This window comes from Balaenoptera ricei, chromosome 5 (assembly GCF_028023285.1).
Source record: "Balaenoptera ricei isolate mBalRic1 chromosome 5, mBalRic1.hap2, whole genome shotgun sequence".
Lineage (NCBI taxonomy): Eukaryota > Metazoa > Chordata > Mammalia > Artiodactyla > Balaenopteridae > Balaenoptera > Balaenoptera ricei.
In genome coordinates, this window is record NC_082643.1 from 12,647,209 (window position 1) to 12,669,793 (window position 22,585).

The 22,585-nt window shown below is 37.6% G+C and overlaps 1 protein-coding gene across 1 annotated transcript in view; it reads left to right on the forward strand.

Moving 5' to 3' along the window:
- Positions 1-3,609: 3,609 nt before the first annotated feature.
- Positions 3,610-22,585, forward strand: part of GRID2 (glutamate ionotropic receptor delta type subunit 2) — a 1,393,316-nt gene continuing 1,374,340 nt past the window's right edge. Inside the window, exon 1 of the mRNA XM_059923901.1 lies at positions 3,610-3,739. Coding sequence (XP_059779884.1) covers positions 3,652-3,739 — 88 coding nt within the window. The 5' untranslated portion in view covers positions 3,610-3,651. The remainder of the gene's footprint in view (positions 3,740-22,585) is intronic.

Genomic DNA, 22,585 nt, shown 5'->3' on the forward strand with positions numbered 1-22,585 from the left:
ACTGCTGTTACAACATCCTGTGAGCAGTTAATTTTTAAAGTTTAGACATTGGTATTAGTATTTTTTAAAAGTGAAAATGAAAAATTTATACATTCCAAGAATTTTCATTACATTGCTTTCTTCACACACAGTATATTGTAACAATTAAAGGAGACTGTAATTTAATTGCATGTCCCTTCAACAATGCAAATTAATATTCTTCCCAAATTTTTTTTCCATAAAAAAAAATCATTATACTTTGCATCTTAAAGCTACTAAGATTATCTACCATTTCTTCAAATTATTGATATTCGCATCACAACTAATGGTTGAAGTGACAATCTTCACATAGGAAGAATAAATTCATAAATCATAGTTCACTTAAATTTTTATTCCAAAAATTAATCATTGGTTAAAAAACTTTAGTGAACGAAAGCTGTTTTTTCCCCAAAATATGTTATAATGTCACAGAGTTTTGAATTTCAGTGCAGCAAGCTATTTCTATATGATAATGCATGAATTACAGCTAAGTAGCCTTCATTAGACTAACAGATGTACTTCATTAAAAGCCTATATAAAAGTATAGCCAATGAATTTGTTATTTTTTTTTCTCCTGGAATGTAACGTCTAACTTACACATTAAAATTCTAACTATTATATCACAATATACAATTTTCTAAAATAGAAAATATAGCTTACACAAAAATTTAAAATGTTTTTAAACTTATATTCCATACAAAAACCATTAATTATAACTCATTGGACATAGATATTATTTGGATAGAGGATTTTGGAATAATGAAAATGTTTTGTTCATAATACACTAGAACAGATTTCCAAGAGAGAAGATAGTATGAATTGTCTAAATTTAGCTATCCCCAGCAATGACATTTATTAAGCAAGGACTGGGCTAGCTAATGTTCTGAAGTTCCTTCCCATTCTCTGATTCTAAGATATTAGTGTTCTTTCCATGTTAATGGTTACTTCACAAGTTTTTTCTTGATTGAGCATATAGTGACTCATCAATTTTTAAAATACCCTTGTGAATAATAAAATAGAAGCAAGCTATGGGGGAGATAAATCTGTTTTTTTCAAAGACTTCATTATCTGTAACAACAAAATATGATCCATGAAATCGCCACAGAACCCTTGAAGAAGTAAAATGATACCAACAACATCAATAAAATCAATATTGAATCAACGTGTACTAATGGAAAAAAAATAAAGGAATGATGAAAATTGAGAGGAATTAATCAGTGATGGCTTTTTGGAAGCACGGATTTATGCCAAATTCAGACGGAAGTGATGAATTAATTTCAAGTCAACCAAGGGGCTCTATGTAAAATGATGCAGTGAATAAAATATGAATAAGCTATGGTCCTCACCCTCAAGGCATCAGTGGTCTAGTTCAGAAGTCGTCCTGTCTGACTCTAAATCAAAGGTAGAGTGCGCTATGAGAACACAGAAGGAAGATGGATTTATTCTATATGATTCCATATTAAAGGATTGGATATGACATCATGGGAAAAATGTGAACTCAGCCTTGAAGTGCCTGAGGAGAGTGGTTGGGAGGATGAATAGATGCCTTCCAACAGGATTATTAGCCTGAGTAACAATATGGCAGCACAGCATTTTCTAGAATGTTCAGGGAAAAAATACACAAGGTGAATGAAAGAAGCCATTTCACAGAAGTGATATACAATTATGTTTGGAGAAATAATAGCCTAATTCACCAGACTAGAGAGAAGGGCTCAAGTGAGAGTGTAAGAAGAAAAGAGGTGTGCCGTATTTGGAGATGAGGGAGGGCTCTGAAAGGTTGAGGAGTTTGATATCCATACATGCCACGTGGCAACATTCCCCAAAGATTCCAATTATAATTGAAATAATATTGGGCCCATGTATACCTGGCCTCCACTACTCACTTGGTTGTGTTAACAAATCTCCATTCTGAAATGAGGCCAGACTGGATGTAAGTTAACCATGAGAAGAAAGGAAGTCACAATCCTAAGGATTTTCTTTTAAGGAGTATGCTTGCAGAAAATCCTTTCATTCTGGTATTGGGAGGCTGTCATTCAGCACTTTCTCAGCTCTTTCCATGGAGAAGCAACCAACTTCCTCATTCTGCATTTATATACACAGGTCTGTGGACAAGCTAGTCAATGTAATGTTTCTATCAAATGTTTCACTGAAGCATGCATTTCTGTTTCATTTAATTATTACATGTTTAAAATTTCAAGATCTTCTTTATCCTTGCTCTCTCCTGATTACCTAAAAAATACACTGGAGACAGGAAAAAAAAAAATCACTGTATAAAAGGTAATTAGCACGTCCTCTCCTTTTTATAACTTAATTGAAATCTCATTAAAAGATTTTTAGGTCTCTTTTTCCCTTAGTGACCAGGTGTCCCTAATTTGTTCTTAAGCAATGTGACTAATTCCAGGCAAAGACTAGAAAAAGTCTGATACCTGTTGGAGAATAGCAATAGCAAGGTTTAATAATTGGGGTGGCTTTTTTAGGTTGCCTTTAACCTCGTTAAAAAAAAAAAAAAAAAAAAAAGGCGTCAACGTCTTTTCTCTTAGAGTCCTGCCTTTTTCTCAGTCCCGGTTGAAGATTCCAAGGGAAATGAGAGCACTGTTTTGTTTCTCCCTTGTATTGCAGATAGGGGGAGGAGGTGGTTATTAGAGAGAAGCTCTTCCTCTCTCGGTTTCCCCCTGTCTCCGCCTGACAGCACCGCTCTCTCGCGGGCTCGCTCGTTCTCCTAGGTGATCCATTTCTAGGCAACGTGGGTCTAGTGCTGAAGCTGCCAGGCTCGCTCCTTGCTCGCTTCCTGCATCCCGCCAGGCGAATCGCTCCAAAAGCATCCTGCGGCCCGCGGCGGCTTCCCTCCTCCGGCCCAGCCCCGCAGCTCGCGCCCGGCGCAACTCCCCCGCCACCGCGCCCGAGCGAACCGGCTCCCCGGGCCCGCCTTGACGAACTCCGCTCCCGCCTCGCGCAGAAGGGGAATTTTCTCTGCATTACTATCTGCATTACCTTGAAGTTCACTTTTACCACCCCTTTTGGAGAGGGCTTTCTCTCCTCCCTGCTGGAATCTGGCTGTTCCGCTCGGAATCTCCTTATCTTTCCTTTCCACTTAGATTTTATTTTGGCAGCGAAGACAAGTGATTCTCTGCGGGCCGTTGGGGCGGGGGGGGAGGGGGGCTTTTTCGCTGGGGGGAGGGGGAGGGGAACATCCGGCGTGAGCGGGGAGGAGGGGGGGTGGTATGTTGGAAGTTGCGGCGGAGCTGGGACCGGAGACCCACGGCCCCGGCGCACGGATGGGGCTGGTCTGAGCTCCAGCCGCTCCCCCTGCCCGAGAGCAGCGAGGCTGGATACATTTTTAAAAAGCCAAACTGCAAACAACTCTGGCGATGCCAAAATTCCCCTCCAAGTGACACGGCTTTCCTAAGGAGGTTTCCTCAGGCTGGGCTCTTTCTCTCATTCGCTCTGCCTTCCTCAGCGACGATTATAAAAGCTTTGGTCTGGTAACAGGAATTGAGGGGGTCAAAAAGAAAAAAGAAAAAAAGAAAAAGCTGTGCTAAACTATCGTGACCTCAAACTCTTTGGACTTTTTTTTTTTTTTTTAAATATTGAAAGAAAATCCATCCTCAAAGACAACAATCAGCACAGGCGGAGATGGAAGTTTTCCCCTTGCTCTTGGTTTTGTGCTTCTGGTGGTCTCGAACCTGGGACTCGGCGAGTGCGGATTCGATCATTCACATCGGTAAGAAAGGGCTGGCGCTGCCCGTGGGTACTTTTTACCGTTTCGGCTCGCAGATGCTTCCCCTTTGCTTCCCCCTCTCCGCCCTCTGTGTGGCTCGTTGCCGCTGGCTTGGGTTCCTTGCCCCTTCCCGCTACCTTCCCTCACACTTGGGCAGCTTTCTGAAAGGATGCGGATGCCCGAACCTTGCCTGGTGCTGTTGTTTCGCGGTGAATCGGGGAGTGTGGGCTAGTATGCCTGGGGCTCTCGAATCTACCTCAGCGGGCGTGCGTGCCGGGGAGCGCGGGGGGCTTCTGCTGTGTGAGGAAAAGAAGTTTCATCGACTCTACCTTCCATGTTCTTTCCCGGATGTACATTTAAAAAAAAAAAAAAAAAGTACCTTTTGGGTGAACTGAGGTGTCACCTGTGAGGCGAAAAGGGCTGCGGTGCGAGGTGGGGGTGGGGGAGAGCGCCCTTCGGATCGAACAGGTGGTTTTGCAACGTGAGCGGGCCGCGCTCGCCGCAGCGCGTGCGACGGTGGCGGGCTGCTGGCTGAGCCCTCAGCCTCCGTCTCCGATTCCTGTCCTCTGGGCTGCGCGGTGCTCGCGACTGGGAGCCGCGCACCTCGCTGCCTCGCTCGCGCTCCCCGGGTCTGGCGCGGCGGCGAGACTGGCCCCGGGCGCTCGAGAAACGCGGAAGCACATGCGCGCGCGCCGCCCTCGTGGGCTGCCTGGCGAACAGCCGCGTCGCCTCGCCTCGCCTCGCCTCGCCGTCAACTCTGAGGTGCGGCGCCAGGCCGAGAGCAAAGGCGCTCGGGCTACGGGCGGCCTGAGTCCGGGAAGGACGCCGAGCCGCCTTGGAGATGCTCGTGGCCCTACCTATTGGCACCCAGACGGGCCGGGTCTGGCCGCGGCGGGCGCGGGCGCGGGCTGCACGTCATTATCATGCACAGCGCTCGCGGCTTCAGGCTCCAACTCTTCTCACTTGCTAATCCGTGAGAGCTGAACCGAGACCGGCTCTTGCAGCCTTTTCTGCGTTAATGCGACGATTTCCTTTTCGGAAATTCGCGTCCGCGGGCCAGCGGGGTTCAGTTACTGCGCTGAGGAGAGGCCCCTCTGGGGGAATTTTTCCGGGCGCAGGACTTTTATGTGTCCACACGGCTTGATGCCCTGCAAATTGAGGCGACAGATGGGTCGCAGCATCTCCCCTTTCCGCCCCCTGCCCCCCCCCCCGCGCAACACACACACACACACACACACACACACACACACTCACACGTCCTGCAAGGGGAACCTGCTGCAGGTGGAGGTTGTGCCTTTGTGCCTGCCTGAGCTAAAGGCTTGTGTCTGGTGTGCGAGTCCACAGCGGCCAGCCCCTCAGCTCCAGGGGGCTCCCTCCCTTGGTCTCAGAGGCTGTCTTTGTAAACACGTCTGCCATTCTCTATCATTTCTATCAATAGAACCGTATATATCTCTGTGCAAGGGGTGATGAGGTCAGGATTCAGAAAACCTTGCACTTAACGCGTTTAGTGAATTAAGCACTAGATAGCTTGTCTGCTAGGTCACGTTTTGCCTGGGGTAACAGTGTCTGTGGGTTCAGAACTTTTCAGGGAGAAATTGTCTCGTGGAGGGTCTCGGTAATGTTCTGATAGAGTTCAGAAATGACGTGTGCTCCTCTTAAAGAAATGACGTACATTTATGTCCAGTTGTAAACGACCGGAGCAGGAATGCAGATATATAGTACCGTGGTACCTTTATATTCATGTTATGGTGAGGGGTTTCTGGCTTACGCTTATCATCGCTCAGGAGGGAGGCTTGTGGATAAATGCTTATTTTATTGCTTATTCTGTGGTCTAAACGATAAATACATTATTTGCAAACACCTACAGCTCTTGCTGTCCTCTACTAGATGAATACTATTTTGCAATGCAGTCTGGGCATTTGTTTCAAAATAGAACACAACTGTTGTATTTTTTTCTTTGGCATTCTGTTGTCTGTCAGTGTGACACAGCTTACTTATTTATAACCAGATCCCCCCAAAAAAGTTACTGTGTACAAATTACAGATTTCTTTAGAAAGCTGATTGTATGCATTAAATGTATATACTACTGAAAGAAATAGTTACTTCTCAGACAATTAATTTGACTTGACTGCAATTAGTACATTAGACAACAGCATTAACTTCTTTTATAGACTACCTAATATTGCCATGAAGCTAGCAAATTGATGGTTGTTTCAAATGCTTCGTATCTTTTATAATATACTGAAAAATGTAACCTCCTAAATTAAATTTAAAAAAAATGACCAAGTTTAATTTATGTGCACTTCAGAGGTTAAAAGCCCCTTTCCCTTCCATCCCCACCCTGGCCAAAGTATAATAAATTCAAAACCAAATGCCCGTATTAAAATTTTAAAGTACCAGTTAATATTCATTGGATCAGTTTACTTACTTGGTTGAACAGGAAAAGAGAATTAATTATCTTTAGGAGGTGATAGTCTTCATTTAAGTATCTAATGTGACAAGTATGCTTATGGCGAATGTATTATTTCAGGACTAAAGGGATGAAAGTGATGACACTGGAGGGAAAGTGAATATTTCGACTCTATAGATATAAGGAGATAAGCGGAAATGAAAGATTTTCACAGCCTCACGTGATGTGTTCAGGTAGACAGTAGCTGCCATATGTATTCAGGCGAGCTGGAAAGATGAAAAGACACTGCTCTAATAGGTTCTTTAAATATCGAATCTTTTTGGTATTGAACCAAATTATATGTTTGAAAACTTTGTCCATTCTTTTCTTTCTCTTTGTTTTTATTTCATGCAGGTAGTTTTAATAAAGTCAATTACATATTTTAAACTCTAATATGTTTTTTTTTTTTGAGCACATTAGTTCACCACAATGATGGTTAAACTCTAATGACTGAAATGGAAATGTATTAATTTCAGTCAAAAATGCACTACTTTGAATTTCTGTTAAATCATATTTTAAAGATACTTGATAATTACATATTCTTGTTTAATACACATGCACATGCAATACACACGCTAGTTAGAAATGAATCACCTCAATTGTGATCTTCTTTGCCCCCCCCCTCACCAAGTAAAGGTCTTTTGACATATAAAAACTGTGCAATTTTGAATTATGCTTCTACTTTGAGCCTGTGCATTGATTAATTTCATCAGACCCCCATTACTTGATTGCTTAGAAGTTTCCTAATGATCTGCATGCTGTAGGAAGAACCAGAAAGTCGTGAGTGGAATGGTAATGATATTGTGTTTCATGAGGCTATTCAAAAGTCACTCTGATTTATGTAGCTCGAAAGCTCCAAAGTCTTTGAGATTAGCCACGCTGACTGCTATTTTCTTCATACATCAGTCGTCCCACACTCTTTACTCCCTCAACACAACGGGAGTTTAGAGCACTGCTTTAATTAAGCAGGGATTAGGTGGCATTTCCAGTCAACTGCACAGTTTGTGTTTTGCTTCATATCTAATACGGAGGATCTCATGTTTTAACAGTTTCCTGTGTGCTCATTTCTATATCTGGTACCTGTACCTGTACCAGCTCATTGAAATGAGCTATCCTCAGTTATACATCTCTGCAAGGGAACACTCAAGTGTACTTATTCATATATTATAAAAATCACTAGCATGTTTTTATTGTTACCAGTCATAGTAAAATACCTTATGCCAACAGGAAATAGAAATGAAGCCCTTATTCATGTTTTTCTCATAAGCAAATGATACTTTGTTCTCTGAGATCATAAACTATGACATGTTTGAGAAGCCTAAGACAATTCACAGAATATTTTCATTATGAGAAAGTTTAAAGTACAAAATTGGTGGGTGAATAAGATGTGTCACCACATTGTAAACAATAATAGATGGCAAATTTAAAGCATTAGTTTTCATTACTGGCGCACTGAGGACTATTTTATCAAATACAGAATGTAGAAGGATTTCTAGAAGTTGTACTGTGTCTTCTGTCAAATTGTTTCTTTTTCAACTCTTTACATGATTTGCATTGGTTAATGATAGCCTTCAGGAGTCATCAAGGACCCTGCACTGTGTGGGATATCTCAATGATTTAAGTTACCCTTTTATTATTTACAGTAGTTGTTTCCTCCCTAAGTTATGGATAACATATAGTGTAAACTTCTAGAAAGTATTAAGAAGTAGCTTCTGAATTTAAAATGAGGGTATACTTTATGAGGTATGTTTTTCTGTATCAATAATACAGTTATTTGAAGTGCAATTCAGATGTGCATTAAGTTAGACAATGTTATTAATCAACAATATCAACTATGACATGACTAATAAGCCATTAAACTGAGGAACTTTGCTTTCTACTCCAAGTGAAATGTACATCCAGTAAATACCACCTATAAATTCTAATTCAAATATGAATAAAAATCAAGGTCATTAACTTTCCACTTACCCAGCAATAGAAACCAGTTGAGGTTGTTATGAGTAATGGGAGATGTGTTATATTTAATTCTAATCTCCAAGGCTAAGTTTATCATGCTGTAATTTTATCTCAAAGAGATATTATAATTTTAAAACCACACTTTTAATCCAAAAGGTTAGTATCCCTTCACCTGCATATATTATTTTAGTATTAAAAAGTAAAGTATTTGGCACTGCTATTGGATTTTCATGATATTTCAGATAATAACATATTGGTGAGTAGCAATACTTAGTTTGACTAAAAATATAATGTTTATTAGAAAATACATTTGTGGCCTATAAAGAGAGCTTTGCCATTAGGTGTCACTGCATTCTGAGCTGTTCCTTTGTAGTCTTACTTGAAAATCCGCTGAACTACTTTTTTTAATTCTCAGAAAAAAAAAATGCCATTTAATGAGGATTGTGATGCTCTAAGATTCAGGTGGTTTTTATTTTCAAACCAGAAAAAGAAATATTATCCCTGTGGGAGATTGGGATTGACATATATACACTAATATTTATAAAACAGATAATAAGAACCTGCTGTATAAAAAAAAATTCAAAAAATAACAACAACAAGAGAAATATTATCCCTGACTCTTGTAAGAATTTAATTCTAGGGCATATCAACACTCTGTGTTCTCTAGATAGATTGCTAGATCTAGTGATGTAAATTTTTCACAAATTTAAAGTACAACAGAAATATACTCTTAAGCTAATACTATCTGTGGAAAAATCTAAGACGCCAAATAGTATTCAGATATGCTTAATAATGCTGGTGTAAACAGACATTAGTAACTGCTTACCTATGGAATATTTAGGGTCCCAAACTGATTGATGTTTGTAACATGAAACACACATACACAGAGCTATGAAAAAAATACATGGGCACAAATATAAATATATTTAAAAAATGTCAACCACTGACTTTTGTGAAGGATCATATATGTTTTCAGATAATTTTAGCCTGGAAAATATTGTTTCATGTATTAATTAATTTCCTCCACACACATACTACTACCACCACCACCACTACCACCAGTGCCATCGGATTTGTGTAGTAATATAAAACCAGTGTCTTTTATCAAGTAGTAATTTTCCTGTTTATTTAATTTGTTTAAGAGGCAAGATCTTCCTTCTAGCATATCCTATTATAAGACGAATGGAGGATGAAACTTAGGTCACCTTTAATCTGATACATCAGTTTTTACATTGGCAAAGCCACAAAATTAGAGAATGGAATACTAGGTTAAATGAATGAACCGGTTATCATGTTATGGTAGACCTTGCCCTGTTTCAGTATTAATTAATAAACTCGTTGGAATAATGTACTATTAAAAATTCAGAGTAAAATTAAGTGATCAGATGGATGTCAAATGGGCAAGGGGAAACGTACTAACGTAATTCTGGGATTGGTTGTTAAGAGGACATCTGTGGATTTAGGTCATTTAAATAGGTGAATTTTAGCATTTGGATGTGGACACGAATTTCAGATGAATGTGAAAAATTGGGAGATGTAAGTCTTAGTAAAAATGTTCTGGATTAGAATTTAGAGGGTTTGGGGCTAACTACCAATTTTATAGATAGCTAACTGAGCAATATTGGGAAGTTACTTATTTTCTTTAGTCTTCATTTTTATCAACCCTAAAACAAGACTTAGACTAATGTTCATTTAAGCTCTACAATTATATGACCTAAAATGAAGACAAATTCCTGTGTTTGAGGAATCGGGAGAAGAGATACAGTCAAGTGTGGTTCATATAGCTATTTTTAATAGTTAGGTTTAGAGTGAATTAAAAAAAAATACAAGGGGAAATAAATGGAGCATAAAACCTTAATCATTCAAATTAAGGATCCCTTAGAATGAAGATTTTCTGGTATGAACAAGAATTAATACATAATATATTTGTTCATCAGCTATTCTAGATAACTTCAGCATCAGAAGAGAGAGCTGGGTTTGTTCTTTGTTTTACGTTTTGTGTTTGTTTTCTCTAGCGTTAATACTAAGATGTTACATACAGTGCTAGTGTATCCCACAATACTAGTGTACATTAAGGCTGACTGGAGGAATGAGTAGTCTTATGTTCTAACCAGCATGGACTACAGGAGCCTTTAGAATTTACCAACTCCAAGCACACCAGCAATATTAGCATACGTTTGGCACCACTCAAAAATGTAGCATATAAAAGAAATAGCCAGTGTTTCTTCAGTGTTCTTCAGGTCTTCCGGCTTTTACCCTGCTGTTGTTCACCAGGTGGTTATCAAATGTGAAGCTGAGGCTGGGATGACCCACTGAAAAGCTTTCTTGAGTGAATAGAGGGAAGCCTAGAGGCAAGCACAAGAAACTAAGTACCAAAAGGCCTCCCTGTGTATGTTAAAAATTTTTAAATCACTCTGTAGTCAAGGTCCTTATTAACAGATATATTTATACATGAAAAAAGATCAAGTTATTAATTTTATTAAAACAACAGTTCTTAAACTTTCTTCTTCATCCCCAAATAATTCAAAGTAATGTTTTTAAAATAAATAATTTCACTTTATTGCTCTGAGTGCTTGATTTTCCCCAACTAATCTTAAAAAGATGTTTGCTTCATTATCAAAATCATAATTCTAGAAGCTAGTTACCCTGAAACCACAGGGTAAGGTAGGCATTATTAACAATATGTAGTATGTGTGCTCAGTGGGAGAATATTCTATCATTCAACAGACATTTATTCTGAACCTACTCTCTATGAACTACTGTTTTTAGGTCCTGGAATTCAAATGTCGAACAAGTAACCTATGTCCTTGTATTTAAGGCATTACATTCTCATGGGGGTGGCAACCAGATAAAGAAGAAAATACAAGTTGTAATGTCAGTTACTGATAAATGCTATGAAGAAAAATGAAGGAATGGCACCCTATTTCGAGTAGGGTCATCTACTAAGACCTTCTGAGGAGATGATCATTGGAGCAGAGACTTGATTCAAATAAAAAGGAAATTAGCCACGTGGATATCTGATGAAAAAGGATTTCAGCCAGAGGGCATAGCAAAGGCAATGGCCATGAGACAAGACACTAAAGAATCTACTTAATTCATTTAAGGAACATCTTAAGAGTCAGTGTGGGGCAAGTGTGGAGTTTAGTGACCAAAGCTGGAAGTAGAAGGAAATAAGGTCTGAGAGGCAGCTAGGGAAGATCCTATAGTGGCTTATAGGTCATGGCATGGTATTTAATCTAGGTATGTAGGATGCCCACTGGAGGATTGAGATCAAACACGATACGTAATGCTTTGTGTTTTAGAAAGATAACCTTCTCTGCTTGGGTGGAATGATTGGAGTAGAAATATGAAGATCAGTTTGATAGTAGTGAATTGGACTATTCCAATAGTTGGTAGCTGAACTAGTTGTAAGATTGTGGATGTATTTTGAAGATAAACAGGATTTTCCGATGGAATGTTCTGCTGGGAGAAATCCAGAGGAAGTAATGAAGCTTCCAAGGTATTTTACCTAAGCAAGTGGGTGACTAAAATTGGGAACGTGGGACAGTGATCAAGTTTTAGATAAAAGTCAACATTTGCATTTATTACACTTGATATTCTTATTAGGCATCAAATTTGAGAATTTAAGCTGGCAATTGATTACATTAGTCTGGAATTTTGGGAGGAGTTAGGAATTCAAGCTTTGCATTTAGAATTCATCATTACAGACATGATCTTTAAAGCAATGAGAGGGGATAGCACACTTAAGGAATAACCGTGCAAAGAGAAGAGGTCCAAGACTATATACCACAGGCATCGCAAAATGTAGATGTCAGGGAGACGGAGAGGATCCAGGAGAAGAGAAAGATGCGTGGCCTATGAGTTAGAAAGAAAGCTAGGACTGTGTGGTGTTCTGGAAGCCAAGTGAGGAAAATATTTCAAGGGGGAAATCAGACGCCCTATCAAATTATATGGATGAAAATTGACACTTGACTACTGGGTTTAGAAATGTTGAGGACAAAAATGACTTTGACAGAATTGCTTTCAGTAGCCTGAAGGGACAAAATGCAGGTTGGCAAGGAATCAAAGGTTTAATGGGGCTTGAGGAACTCTATGAGTTTTGCTTTAAGGGAGAAATGGGTATGGTGGGGTGGGAATATGAGGTAAAGGTAGGGTTTTGTTTTTAATGGTGGGAGTTGGGATATATAGTAATTTTTTAAAGGTTCAATCATAAGAAAATTTTCAATAAGAGGATTCGAAATAAAATGTTCTCTTTTATTCAAACCTATTTGATTCCTGAGTTTGGATGGCAACTGTTCAAATAGAACTGTGTTTTTGTTTTTGTTTTTTTGGTGGTTCTTGATGTTTTTGTTTTGTTTTGTAATCTCCGGTCAAATGATACTGGGCCAATGCCAGTAGAATTAGCCAAAGAAGCTTATATGTCCTCTCTGAAACAGACTCTGTTAGTTGTTCTGCAGTTTTGTTTCATTTAGTTTCCCAGATTAGCACTCAAATTTAGGTAAAATTTTCTTACCTGAAATTATGAGTGGATTATATCTTATGGAGTAGTGATATACCATTACAGATAGAATCAACATTTAGTCTTTTAGTAATGTGCTAATTTTAGGAACACACATTATTCCTATGTAAATGGCATTAAAATGGCATAGAATTATCTTGTTACAATAGACACATTTGTATTGAATATAGGTTTCCTCTAATTAAATTCTATTACGCGTTTAATTTACTTAAAAAATCATTTTGGAACAATTAAAAGAGTATAGTTTTTCACAAGGCAGTATATATTGCCACATAGAAATTAAATAGATGAAATAAATTCATGTGATACTAATTTTCAGTAACACATTTAAATATTTCCTTTTATGGAACTTTCACTTCTATTTGTGCTATACCATAGCTGACAGATCTTTAGACATAGGTGAAAAAGAGGAAAAAAAATGTTCCACATTTTCTAACCTCAGAATTCAGCCTTCTGACAATGAATCTCAGTTCTTTTATTCGTCTCCTATTAATACACTGTTACGTATTGATTTTGCAGCTAAAATAATAATATTTGTATTAAAATAAGAATGCCAATAACAGATGAATTATATTTTTCTGTGTTCTTTGTCATTTCCAGTACTATCTCCTCCATAAAAACATTTTGTCTCATGAAAACAATGTAATATGAATATCACATGGTTGTTTCTGCCTGGTTACATCTATTAATTGATGTATAAACATAGAATACATTAACAGTGAGGGGATAGGGGTCCTGTGGTTTGGGCACAGCAATGACTGATAAAGAAGGCATGCTGTGTTATGGCTGGAGCTGAAGAATATAATTAATGAAGTATATAACATTAAAAGATATTTTAAACTTGCTACTTCATAACTTCCTGGGTGGTGAAATACAACTGTTTGAAGGAAATGCTTAGCTGATTTAAATCTAAATTTAAGTTGGAATGGGCCACTAAAATTGGTGAAGTGCTTAGTATACTTAACCTTGATATCATTAAAATGACAGGCCCCACGAGGAGCACATTTTAGATAGGCTTATTATCTTAAAAACTGAAGGCTAGGTAATACCTTTGGAGCTAAACTGGGACAAGAGAGTCAGGTCTGTTGTTCTGTTGCATGTAGTTCATGGTGAATTAAAATCTGGAAGACTGATTCTTCCTTCTATAATTTCTGCAATCTGACAACAGATAAAATTGTGTTAGAGGTGCACTGGCAATTACTATCTTGCCCTTCAGTCCATATTTCTTCTTTGCTGCTTCTTCGAATGGTGATAACAGGAAACTAGTCAATTTTCTTTTTAGAAATACCAGCAACTCTCAGCATAGCCCAGAGGAGGCATGCCCTTTATGAAAACCATTATAAATTTCTTCTTAACAAAACTGTTAAAAAAAAAATTTTAACTCCTCATTAGTGTGGGAGGTGGCTCATGCACAGACTTGAGAGGGATTACTCTTCAGTTTCCTGGTGGTGTAGTCATGGTGGGTTTTGTACATTTTTTATAATTCATTATTTTCAAACTGAGAAATCATGATCTACATCCTCATATTCTATTTGCAGAAAAAATATTTTTAAGGTTACGTGAAAACCATGTGAATTTTTTTTGATTCAGTGCTTACTATATGTGCACAGTTCAGTATGTATTCATATAAGACATGTTTCCCATCCTTTAAGAATTTTTAAGTATATCTGCTGTCTGAGATAATATTGTACATTAGGAAGCTGAAAGTAGAGCAATTTAGGACTCATAGTTGGATGACTGTGGTCTATTATGGCACTGGAGTATGTGATAATTCAATAAATGCCACCGTTATGGTGCCCTTAAGGGTGCCATAAAGCAAACATATATTTCAGAAAAAAGATTATAATTGGGATAAGGAGATTACCACTTGCAGAAGGTCTTGATTTATAACAGAAAACTCTTTACTCAGCTTCCTGATGATTAATCATTAACCTTGTTTTGCCTATAGGCTACAAAGTCGATACAGTCATGCCATAGTCAGAGCTAAGGGAACGTCTCTGCCGTTTACCTCTTTTCCTCTTTTTTTTTTTCTTTCCTATGGATGTCAGTAGTTACGCTATTAGGTCGAGTAAAAAGAGGAGATGGCTTTAAGGTCCAGTTATCTTGTAATTAATAAAACTAATGAGATCCTTTCTAGATTTACTGCCACGTATCAGATCTTTCCATTAAACTTGGTTTCTTGGGTATGGAGAAATTAACTTACATTTAATTTTTTTCTCTTAGTTTTGAAGTTATAAGTATACTATTATCTCATATTACTAATTTGTACTTTCTTCCAGATGTATAAAACATCAATGAAAATGATAGTTTTATACTGTAGCAGACAAAAGAAGAAAATTGCCTCACAGAAAAAGTAAAATTAGTTAACTTTACAAATGGAATAAGTATTGTTGGGAAAACATATTTATGCCAACTTTTAATTATGTAGGTGTAATTAAGAATAGGACAAACATTGGAAATTGAAAATAACAGATAGTTCGAAAAGTAACTGTCCAATACTTCTTTTTCTCCACAAGAGTTCTTGTTGTGGTTGATAAGTGGTTAATAAATAGCAAAACTGGCTGCTCTGATTCTTTCCTTTTATTTTTCCTGTCCATCCTTCAGTGGCAATGCTAATGAGCAGTGAAATGGCCAAAAGCAAGGAAGGAGCAAAGGGTTTTAGATAATCCATAAACCGGAAAATCAGTCCCTGAATGCTCATATGCACAGGCTTGCTGAGAAGAAGTTTCATTTCCTCAAAATACTGCCCAGATTCTAAAGCTAGAACTTGCTTTTGGCTGCTGAGATTATAAGAGGAGTGAAGCTTCCAGGCCACCAAAGAAGAATACTCTGAATGACAGTCTGGGAGCAGGATGAAGACTATTATTATTGGGAAAAGAGTGCCCTTTAGGGCTATTGCTGCTGATAGCCAAGACCCCTGTGATTAGCTCAGTTGCAAGGGTCATGCCTATGGTGATTTTTTTTTTTTTTAAAGACAATATGGATTTCATTCAGCTATACTTCTTAAACGCTTTAGGTAATTTTGTAAAAACGGTTGGATTGAAATTCATACCAATATAAATTGTGTACTGAGCATTTATATTGTATGTTCCCAGTTGGTTTCTAGCTGATGCTATGTTATAGGCCACAAGGAAGAATTTGAATATTGTGCTTTTAAAAAGAAACTGTGAAGCACATGGCTATACATAGATAGTGTTCATTAATATATATATAAGACACTTTTCAGTTTGAGTGGAAAAAAAAGGTGGACTGTATAAGTTATCCTACCTTATACATTGGCCCTCATAGAAAAATGAAGTTTGTTCACCACTGTCACGAGGAAGCAGTACCTGACTGGAAAACACTGCTGCCAAAACCGTGGAGTTGTAGTCTGGCAAAAGAGGGAAATGGTAAGCAATTCTATTTAGAAGAAACATTGTAACAGTGGAGGCTATGGCAACAGAGGAGGTTAGAAGTTAGAAAAATCCCTATGAGATGCATGGGAATTCTGTAAATAATTTAGGCTAAGAGATGCCCAGCCTTGTGTTACACGCTCTTTATAGCGGCAGTGTCCTAGGTGGAGAGTGGAGAAGACCTTGGCAGTACTCCAGCTGTGTTTTGGTGCAGGGCTGTGCCCAGCAACTGCAAATGGGAATGGAGAGGAAAATTTGTTTAGAGGGGAGACCCAGGAGTTTGCCTCTGTCAACTCGGTCATTCTTTAGAAGTGGGAGTAAAAGAAGAAAGTCTAACATCATTCTCGAGTACTATCTTAAGTGACTGAGTAGAGGCGCATGCTGTTCACCAACATAGGAGACTGAGAGAGATGAGAGAAGCTGAGTTTGGATTGAAGTCAAAATTATTTTGGCATGATAGTGAGGTGTTATATCCCAGACAGCCGCTTCCCAATCCCCACCCCCCTTCCTGCCTCAGATGGAGAATAAAAAAGTCATTCTCCATAGTGCTATCAATGCTGTTTTGATCTAAAAACGATAACAGTGTTTTTCTGGTCATTCTTTTTTAACTTTTCCCTCAATCCAGTGCTCATAGTGTCATTTCCTATTTAAAATGTGAATCATTTAAAATATTTTTCAGCTACTTATATTCAGAAAATAGTAGTTCTGCAAGGGCCTTATGATTTTTAGTTTCTGTGTGTGCTTGTTTACAGTACAGAATTGTTACTTCAGTATTATTACTGACTTTTAAAAGTGTATATCTGTATTCTCATTTCTTAATATGACCATACATATTTTTAATCAGGGTCTGGGACTAATATTAAGAGACTAGTGCTGTTAATTTATTTGATATCCATTTCCAATCAAAACAACTTTAAAATGGAGTGATCTTTGACAAAATTGTAGGTTATCAAAGGTAAAATAAAAATATGATAATTTTAATTTCTTGTGCATGATTGCTTTTCTAGTGAATATTGCAAGTAGAATCCCCTTATGTAAATTAATAGAATTACATGGAAGAGTAAAAATATTTCCATAAAATTGTTTATTCTTTAGTTACACATTATCTGCAAACATAATTAGCTGAAGGGAAGGAAAATTGTCCTCCTAGGATGGTGAAGCAAAGCCTGAAATGGGACTAAGCCTGAAATGGGACTAAAGGGATCTCGTTGGGACTTCAGGCCTTGTTTTTTAAGTGTCTCAGAAGACTCTACTTCATGGTTAAGGATCTGTGTTCTCAGATAAGAAGTGTTTGAAAACATGGATCTGCAGTCAGAAGAATGTGAAAGAAGAAGCAGTGTGTCTGCATGTGTGTAAAAACACTGGTTGAACTGAAGAGTGAAATGGAGTAGATCCAGATAAAAGCCAGTCTTCTTTCTGCCTTCGTGTTATTGTTTAGAGTCTAGCTTTTCAGCCTGTTTTTATAATATGCTGTCAATGCTTAATTCAGTAAAAACAGTTTAGGTGTGATATTATTTGAACTTAATTTTGCCATCTTGCTCTTTTTTGTTCTTACTAAGTTGATCCATTGTGTGAGAACCAAGGATGGAAAATGGAGTGCTCCAGTGGGGAGGAAGGCTTCTGGCATTTCTCAGTCTTTCTCTCAGGCTCTCTTGTTGGTTTTAGAATTGGTTAAGGGATGAGAAATTTAGAATCGGTGAAGAATAACCTGAATGAGTTGAGTTAGTAAAAAATGGTGATGATTGGTAATTTTTGTTTCTTGAAGAGTCAGAACAGTGTATAGTACCAAAAATAGATGCACTCAATTTGATGTCCAAGTTATATATTCACATCTTGCCTTGGTCACTTTACCACTTCATAGCTCTGAAGTCTTTGGATAAGTAATGAGACTTTGAAAGTCTCAAGTTTTCCTGCTCCTGCTTCCTCTCTACTTCATCTGTTATAAGGATAAGCAGTTGTAACATTTAAAATATGGATTTGTGGACTACGCAAATAGTCAGTGTTCATACTTCAGGAGATATAACTTGCAATTTAACTATACTGACGGTCAGGGTCCTGGGTCTGGGTTGAGCTTTAGAAAGTGGATCCCATGCCTGACATCAGATAGGGTTCCCTGTTTATCCTCTGTTCCTAAAATATCAATTCAGGTTTACAACTATGCCTTTTTACAACATATAAATCAAAGTTGATAGTCTTTATTAAAGTGACTGAATTTAAGGTTAAGTATTCCTTTAAAAATGATACTTCACTCTCAAATTACATGAAATAGAATGTTATTTATTATCACTGACACTGATATTTAGCTTTGCCTTGACTGGCCACACCCTTTCATTTGGAATAGGGTAATCTTATAATCTATTATCCAAACTGGGACTCTTTTGAAAGTGAAAATGGCAGTATTAAGATTTCTGCTGGGGTGAAAGGGACAAACTAAGGTCGACTGGAGGCAAACAGGGAAAAGGGTGCACTCATTTCAGAGCCCTAACTGCAGGCGTGTGATTAGCTTGTATTTTGGCCCAGCCTCGATAGGCAGTGATTCTGTCTTAGCAACAGGTTGTTCCTTCCTCTTATCTAGGTCTTTTATGCTGATTAAAGAAATAGATGGAAGTTTTGTTTTTATTTTTAATTACTTAGAGCACTTTTCTTCACAGGCAGCAGAATAGAGGAACAATAGCTAAGTGTCGGTTCTCTTTGTTCAGACAAACATATTTAACTGATTTTTAAAATATCAGACATTAGTATCTGTAATTGCTCCCTTTATTCTTCTGCAACCATTCTCCCCATATACTGTTTGACTGCTGCTCCTAGCAAAACTCATTGGATCTTGGCAATTGCATAAATTCACAGCTAACCTCAGATGCTGTGTCTCTGGAACTAAATAAAGGACGTGGAGTGAATTGTTCTCAGAAATATAAAGACAGTTTACAACAAAGATTTAAATTTGCTTCATTTTTGCATCCTAAAAGAAGAAATCATCATCTAAACAAGTTTTTTGGCAATTTTTATTTTTTATGAAAATATATAATAGAGTAGCAAATCCTCCAAAGAAGAGGAGGATAGCCTTAACAGTTAAAGTTTCAAAGGTGCATATTAATTTTTTTTCTTAGAGGGGATAAGCATAAAATATTGGTTTGTGATTTTAAGTTAATTACACTATAACTACTGTTTTATCCAATTGAGTCATCCTCTACAACCTTCACTCTCAGAAGTGTGCCCTTCAATTTGGTATAAAAGTCATTAGATTCTCTTAACCTTCCTTTCCTTTCTCTCTGTTCCAAAGTCTGGTTTTACCTCAAGAAATGATCATGTGATGCCCTGCATTGGCCTCTTACCTTCACACTTTTGCTCTTCCCTTGATAGCGTAGTTCATATAAACCTTATCTCCTTTTCTTCACTTTTGGTACCCTGGCTATTAGTTGCTATGATTTCCAAATGTGGAACTGGAATTGAGAGCATCTTTTTCCAACTGTGCTTCAAAGAAGACTGCAGCTTTCCTCCTTTCTTTATCAGTGGCGATTTTTAGGCTTGGGCTGACCCTGTTCCTTAGGTCATCCTCACTGTAGAAAATATATAATCATGGATTCTCATAGTTGGGAGGAATATTAGAGATTGTCTATAGTCCAGAGTCCTCCTTTTGCTGATGAGCAAATTAAGAGGTTAAGTGAGGTGAATGCTGCATAGATAGGCATTTTTGAATAGTCAATTAAGCATAATTTTTACTAAAAAAAGTAATTATATTCATATCACCAAAGAAGTTATAATGTAGGCTATTGGCCAAGAGATAGAAATAGCCCAATTATGTAAAACTGGATAATTGTTTTCATTAACATAAGGTCCATTTTACCTGTGCTCTACTATATTGCCATAGAGTACTTTAATTAATTTCTTTGAAGCCTGCTAATATAATGTGAGAGGTAGCTAACCCAATTGTTGGGGAACTATTCCCATAAGCTGCTAGGGACAGGAAGCATATATATACCCTCTTCTAGGAATTCTCCCAGAATTTAGAGCCCGGCAGTCTAGCCCAGATCCAAACCCTATTCTTCAGACTACACACTCCGCTCCTCCTTCCTCACTCCCTCTCCTTTCTATCCCCTCCTTCTCTCCCCAAACTCAGGTTGGAACTCAATTCTTCTAAGATTTACAAAGTTTAATTCTCTCTGTACTAAAACATGTTACTATGCATATATTTCATTGCCTTGGTTTTTAATCACTCTTGGACAGTTTATTTCAACATTCTCAACCTTAGTGTTTTCATATATAAAATGTAGATATAACCACCTATCTTGAAGGGACAAATGAAAAGTAAATTAAATAAATAAGATAAATTGGAAAAAATAAAACAAGACTGGCACAGAATGAGTTTTCTTTTTTTTTTTTTTTCCTTTTTGGGCTGCGTTGGGTCTTCGTTGCTGCGTGCGGGCTTTCTGTAGTTGCGGTGAGCAGGGCTACTCTTGGTTGCGGTGCGCAGGCCTCTCATTGCAGTGGCTTCTCTTGTGGAGCACGGGCTCTAGGCACGCGGGTTCAGTAGTTGTGGCGCGCAGGCTCAGTAGTTGTGACGCACGGGCTTCGTTGCTCTGTGGCATGTGGGATCTTCCCAGGCCAGGGGTCGAACTCATGTCCCCTGCTTTGGCAGGCAGATTCTTAACCACTGCACCACTAGGGAAGCCCCAGAGTGAGTTTTCAATAAATAATTGTTTGCTTTCCTCTTTCTTCTCTGCTTTCCCTCAAAATTTCATAAATATAATAGTTGTGATTAATTGTACATTTTATTTCTGTTTTGTGCACATTTGCCAAATATCCTGAGGCTAGAGTTAATTGATTTTTGTAATTATGTCAAGTAAAGAGGAAAACTGTCTATGAAAATATTGGTTATTTATATTCTCAATTTCAAACTCAAAGAGATTTGCTATTTGTTTAATATGACAAACCACGTCAAACAAATTTATGGATTTTTAAATCCTCTTTATTTTTTGCTCCAGAACTTTCATAAAACAGAGGTTTCTTTAGTTACTTAAAAGCTCAGAATCTTTCTGCTGCCTGGATCCATTTTGAGACATAACCCTTCTGTAAGTCTTCTTTCAAATCTACCTAACTTTATACTTTTTATATCTTTAAAGTCATAATCTCTTCAACTCATATTACTTTCTTATTTTTAATGTCTATGCTTTAATAATCAATTAATTACCTTCGAATTTTATATTAGCATCCACTTTTTGCCTAAACCTCCTAATATTTACTGTACTGAAATGTTTATTTTGCATGTCCCATGCTTACGTAAAAAAATTCTGTGGGGAAAAATTGTGTATTAATGAGAAAATAAAGGGAAAGAGAAGTCACAGTGATTTGGTAAGCACTTAATTCTCTTGGTAGTTTTACGTATCGGTACTGATTTACTAATTGTTCTTTTTTTTCAGTTAAACTAGACTTGTCTTCTAGAATTGACCTATTAATGTGAGTTTAATCAATAGAGCCAGCTCCACAGGTTTATAACTGATTAAAGGTTAGTAAATTATTTGGGCATTTGAGGCCAAATCAGCACAATTTGTATAGAACAGTGAATGTAAAGTCCACAGTTTAATTTTAATTTAAAGGTACTTTAATGAAAAAGGACTTTTATTATATTGTACATTTAGAATTACCATTATTCAAAATAAAATACAGCTGAAGTGCTTCTATAGTGTATAGAGGGGTCATTGATCTAATTTGCCCACCTTGGGTGCCACTATCATGAATGTAATAAATAGATATAGTCCCCTTAGTCCTGCCTCATCTCTGAGAAAACAGCCAAAGGATACTTGTTGCTTCTCAAACATCTTGGGAGCCTCCCGGTTTAATCTGAAACCAGCCACTATAGGAAGGACAGGGAGAGACTGAAAAAAAAGTCAGGCCAGTACAGATTGCTAGGTGGCAGGTTTAATGAGCAAGGGAAATTAATTACAAGTTTGCCTTGGGTGGCTGCACCCACCCCAAAGAATCTTACAAAGTTTACAGGTATACCTAGGAGATATTGTGGGTTTGGTTCCAGAACCACCACAATAAATTGAATGTCACGATAAAGCGAGTCACATGAATTTTGGGGGTTTTCTGGTTCATATAAAATTATGTTAACACTATACTCTAGTCTATTAAGTGTGCAATAGCATTATGTATAAAAAAATGTACATACCTTAAAAAATACTTTCTTGTTAAAAAATGCTAGCCATCATCTGAGCCTTCAGTGAGTCATAATCTTTTTGCAATAGCAACATCAAAGATCACTGATCACAGATCAAATATTATTATTATTATAAATGTAATAATAATGAAAAAGTTTGAAATGTTGTGAGAATTACCAAAATGTGACACAGAGACAATGATGTAAACAAATGCTGTTGGAAAAATGGCACTGCAGACTTGCTTGATGCAGGGTTGCCACATACCTTCAATTTGTAAAAAAAAAAAAAAAAAAGTACAATAACTGCAAAGTACAATAAAGTGAAGTCCAATAAAATGAGGTATGCCTGTATGCCTTTACTGGGTTCAGTTCTGTA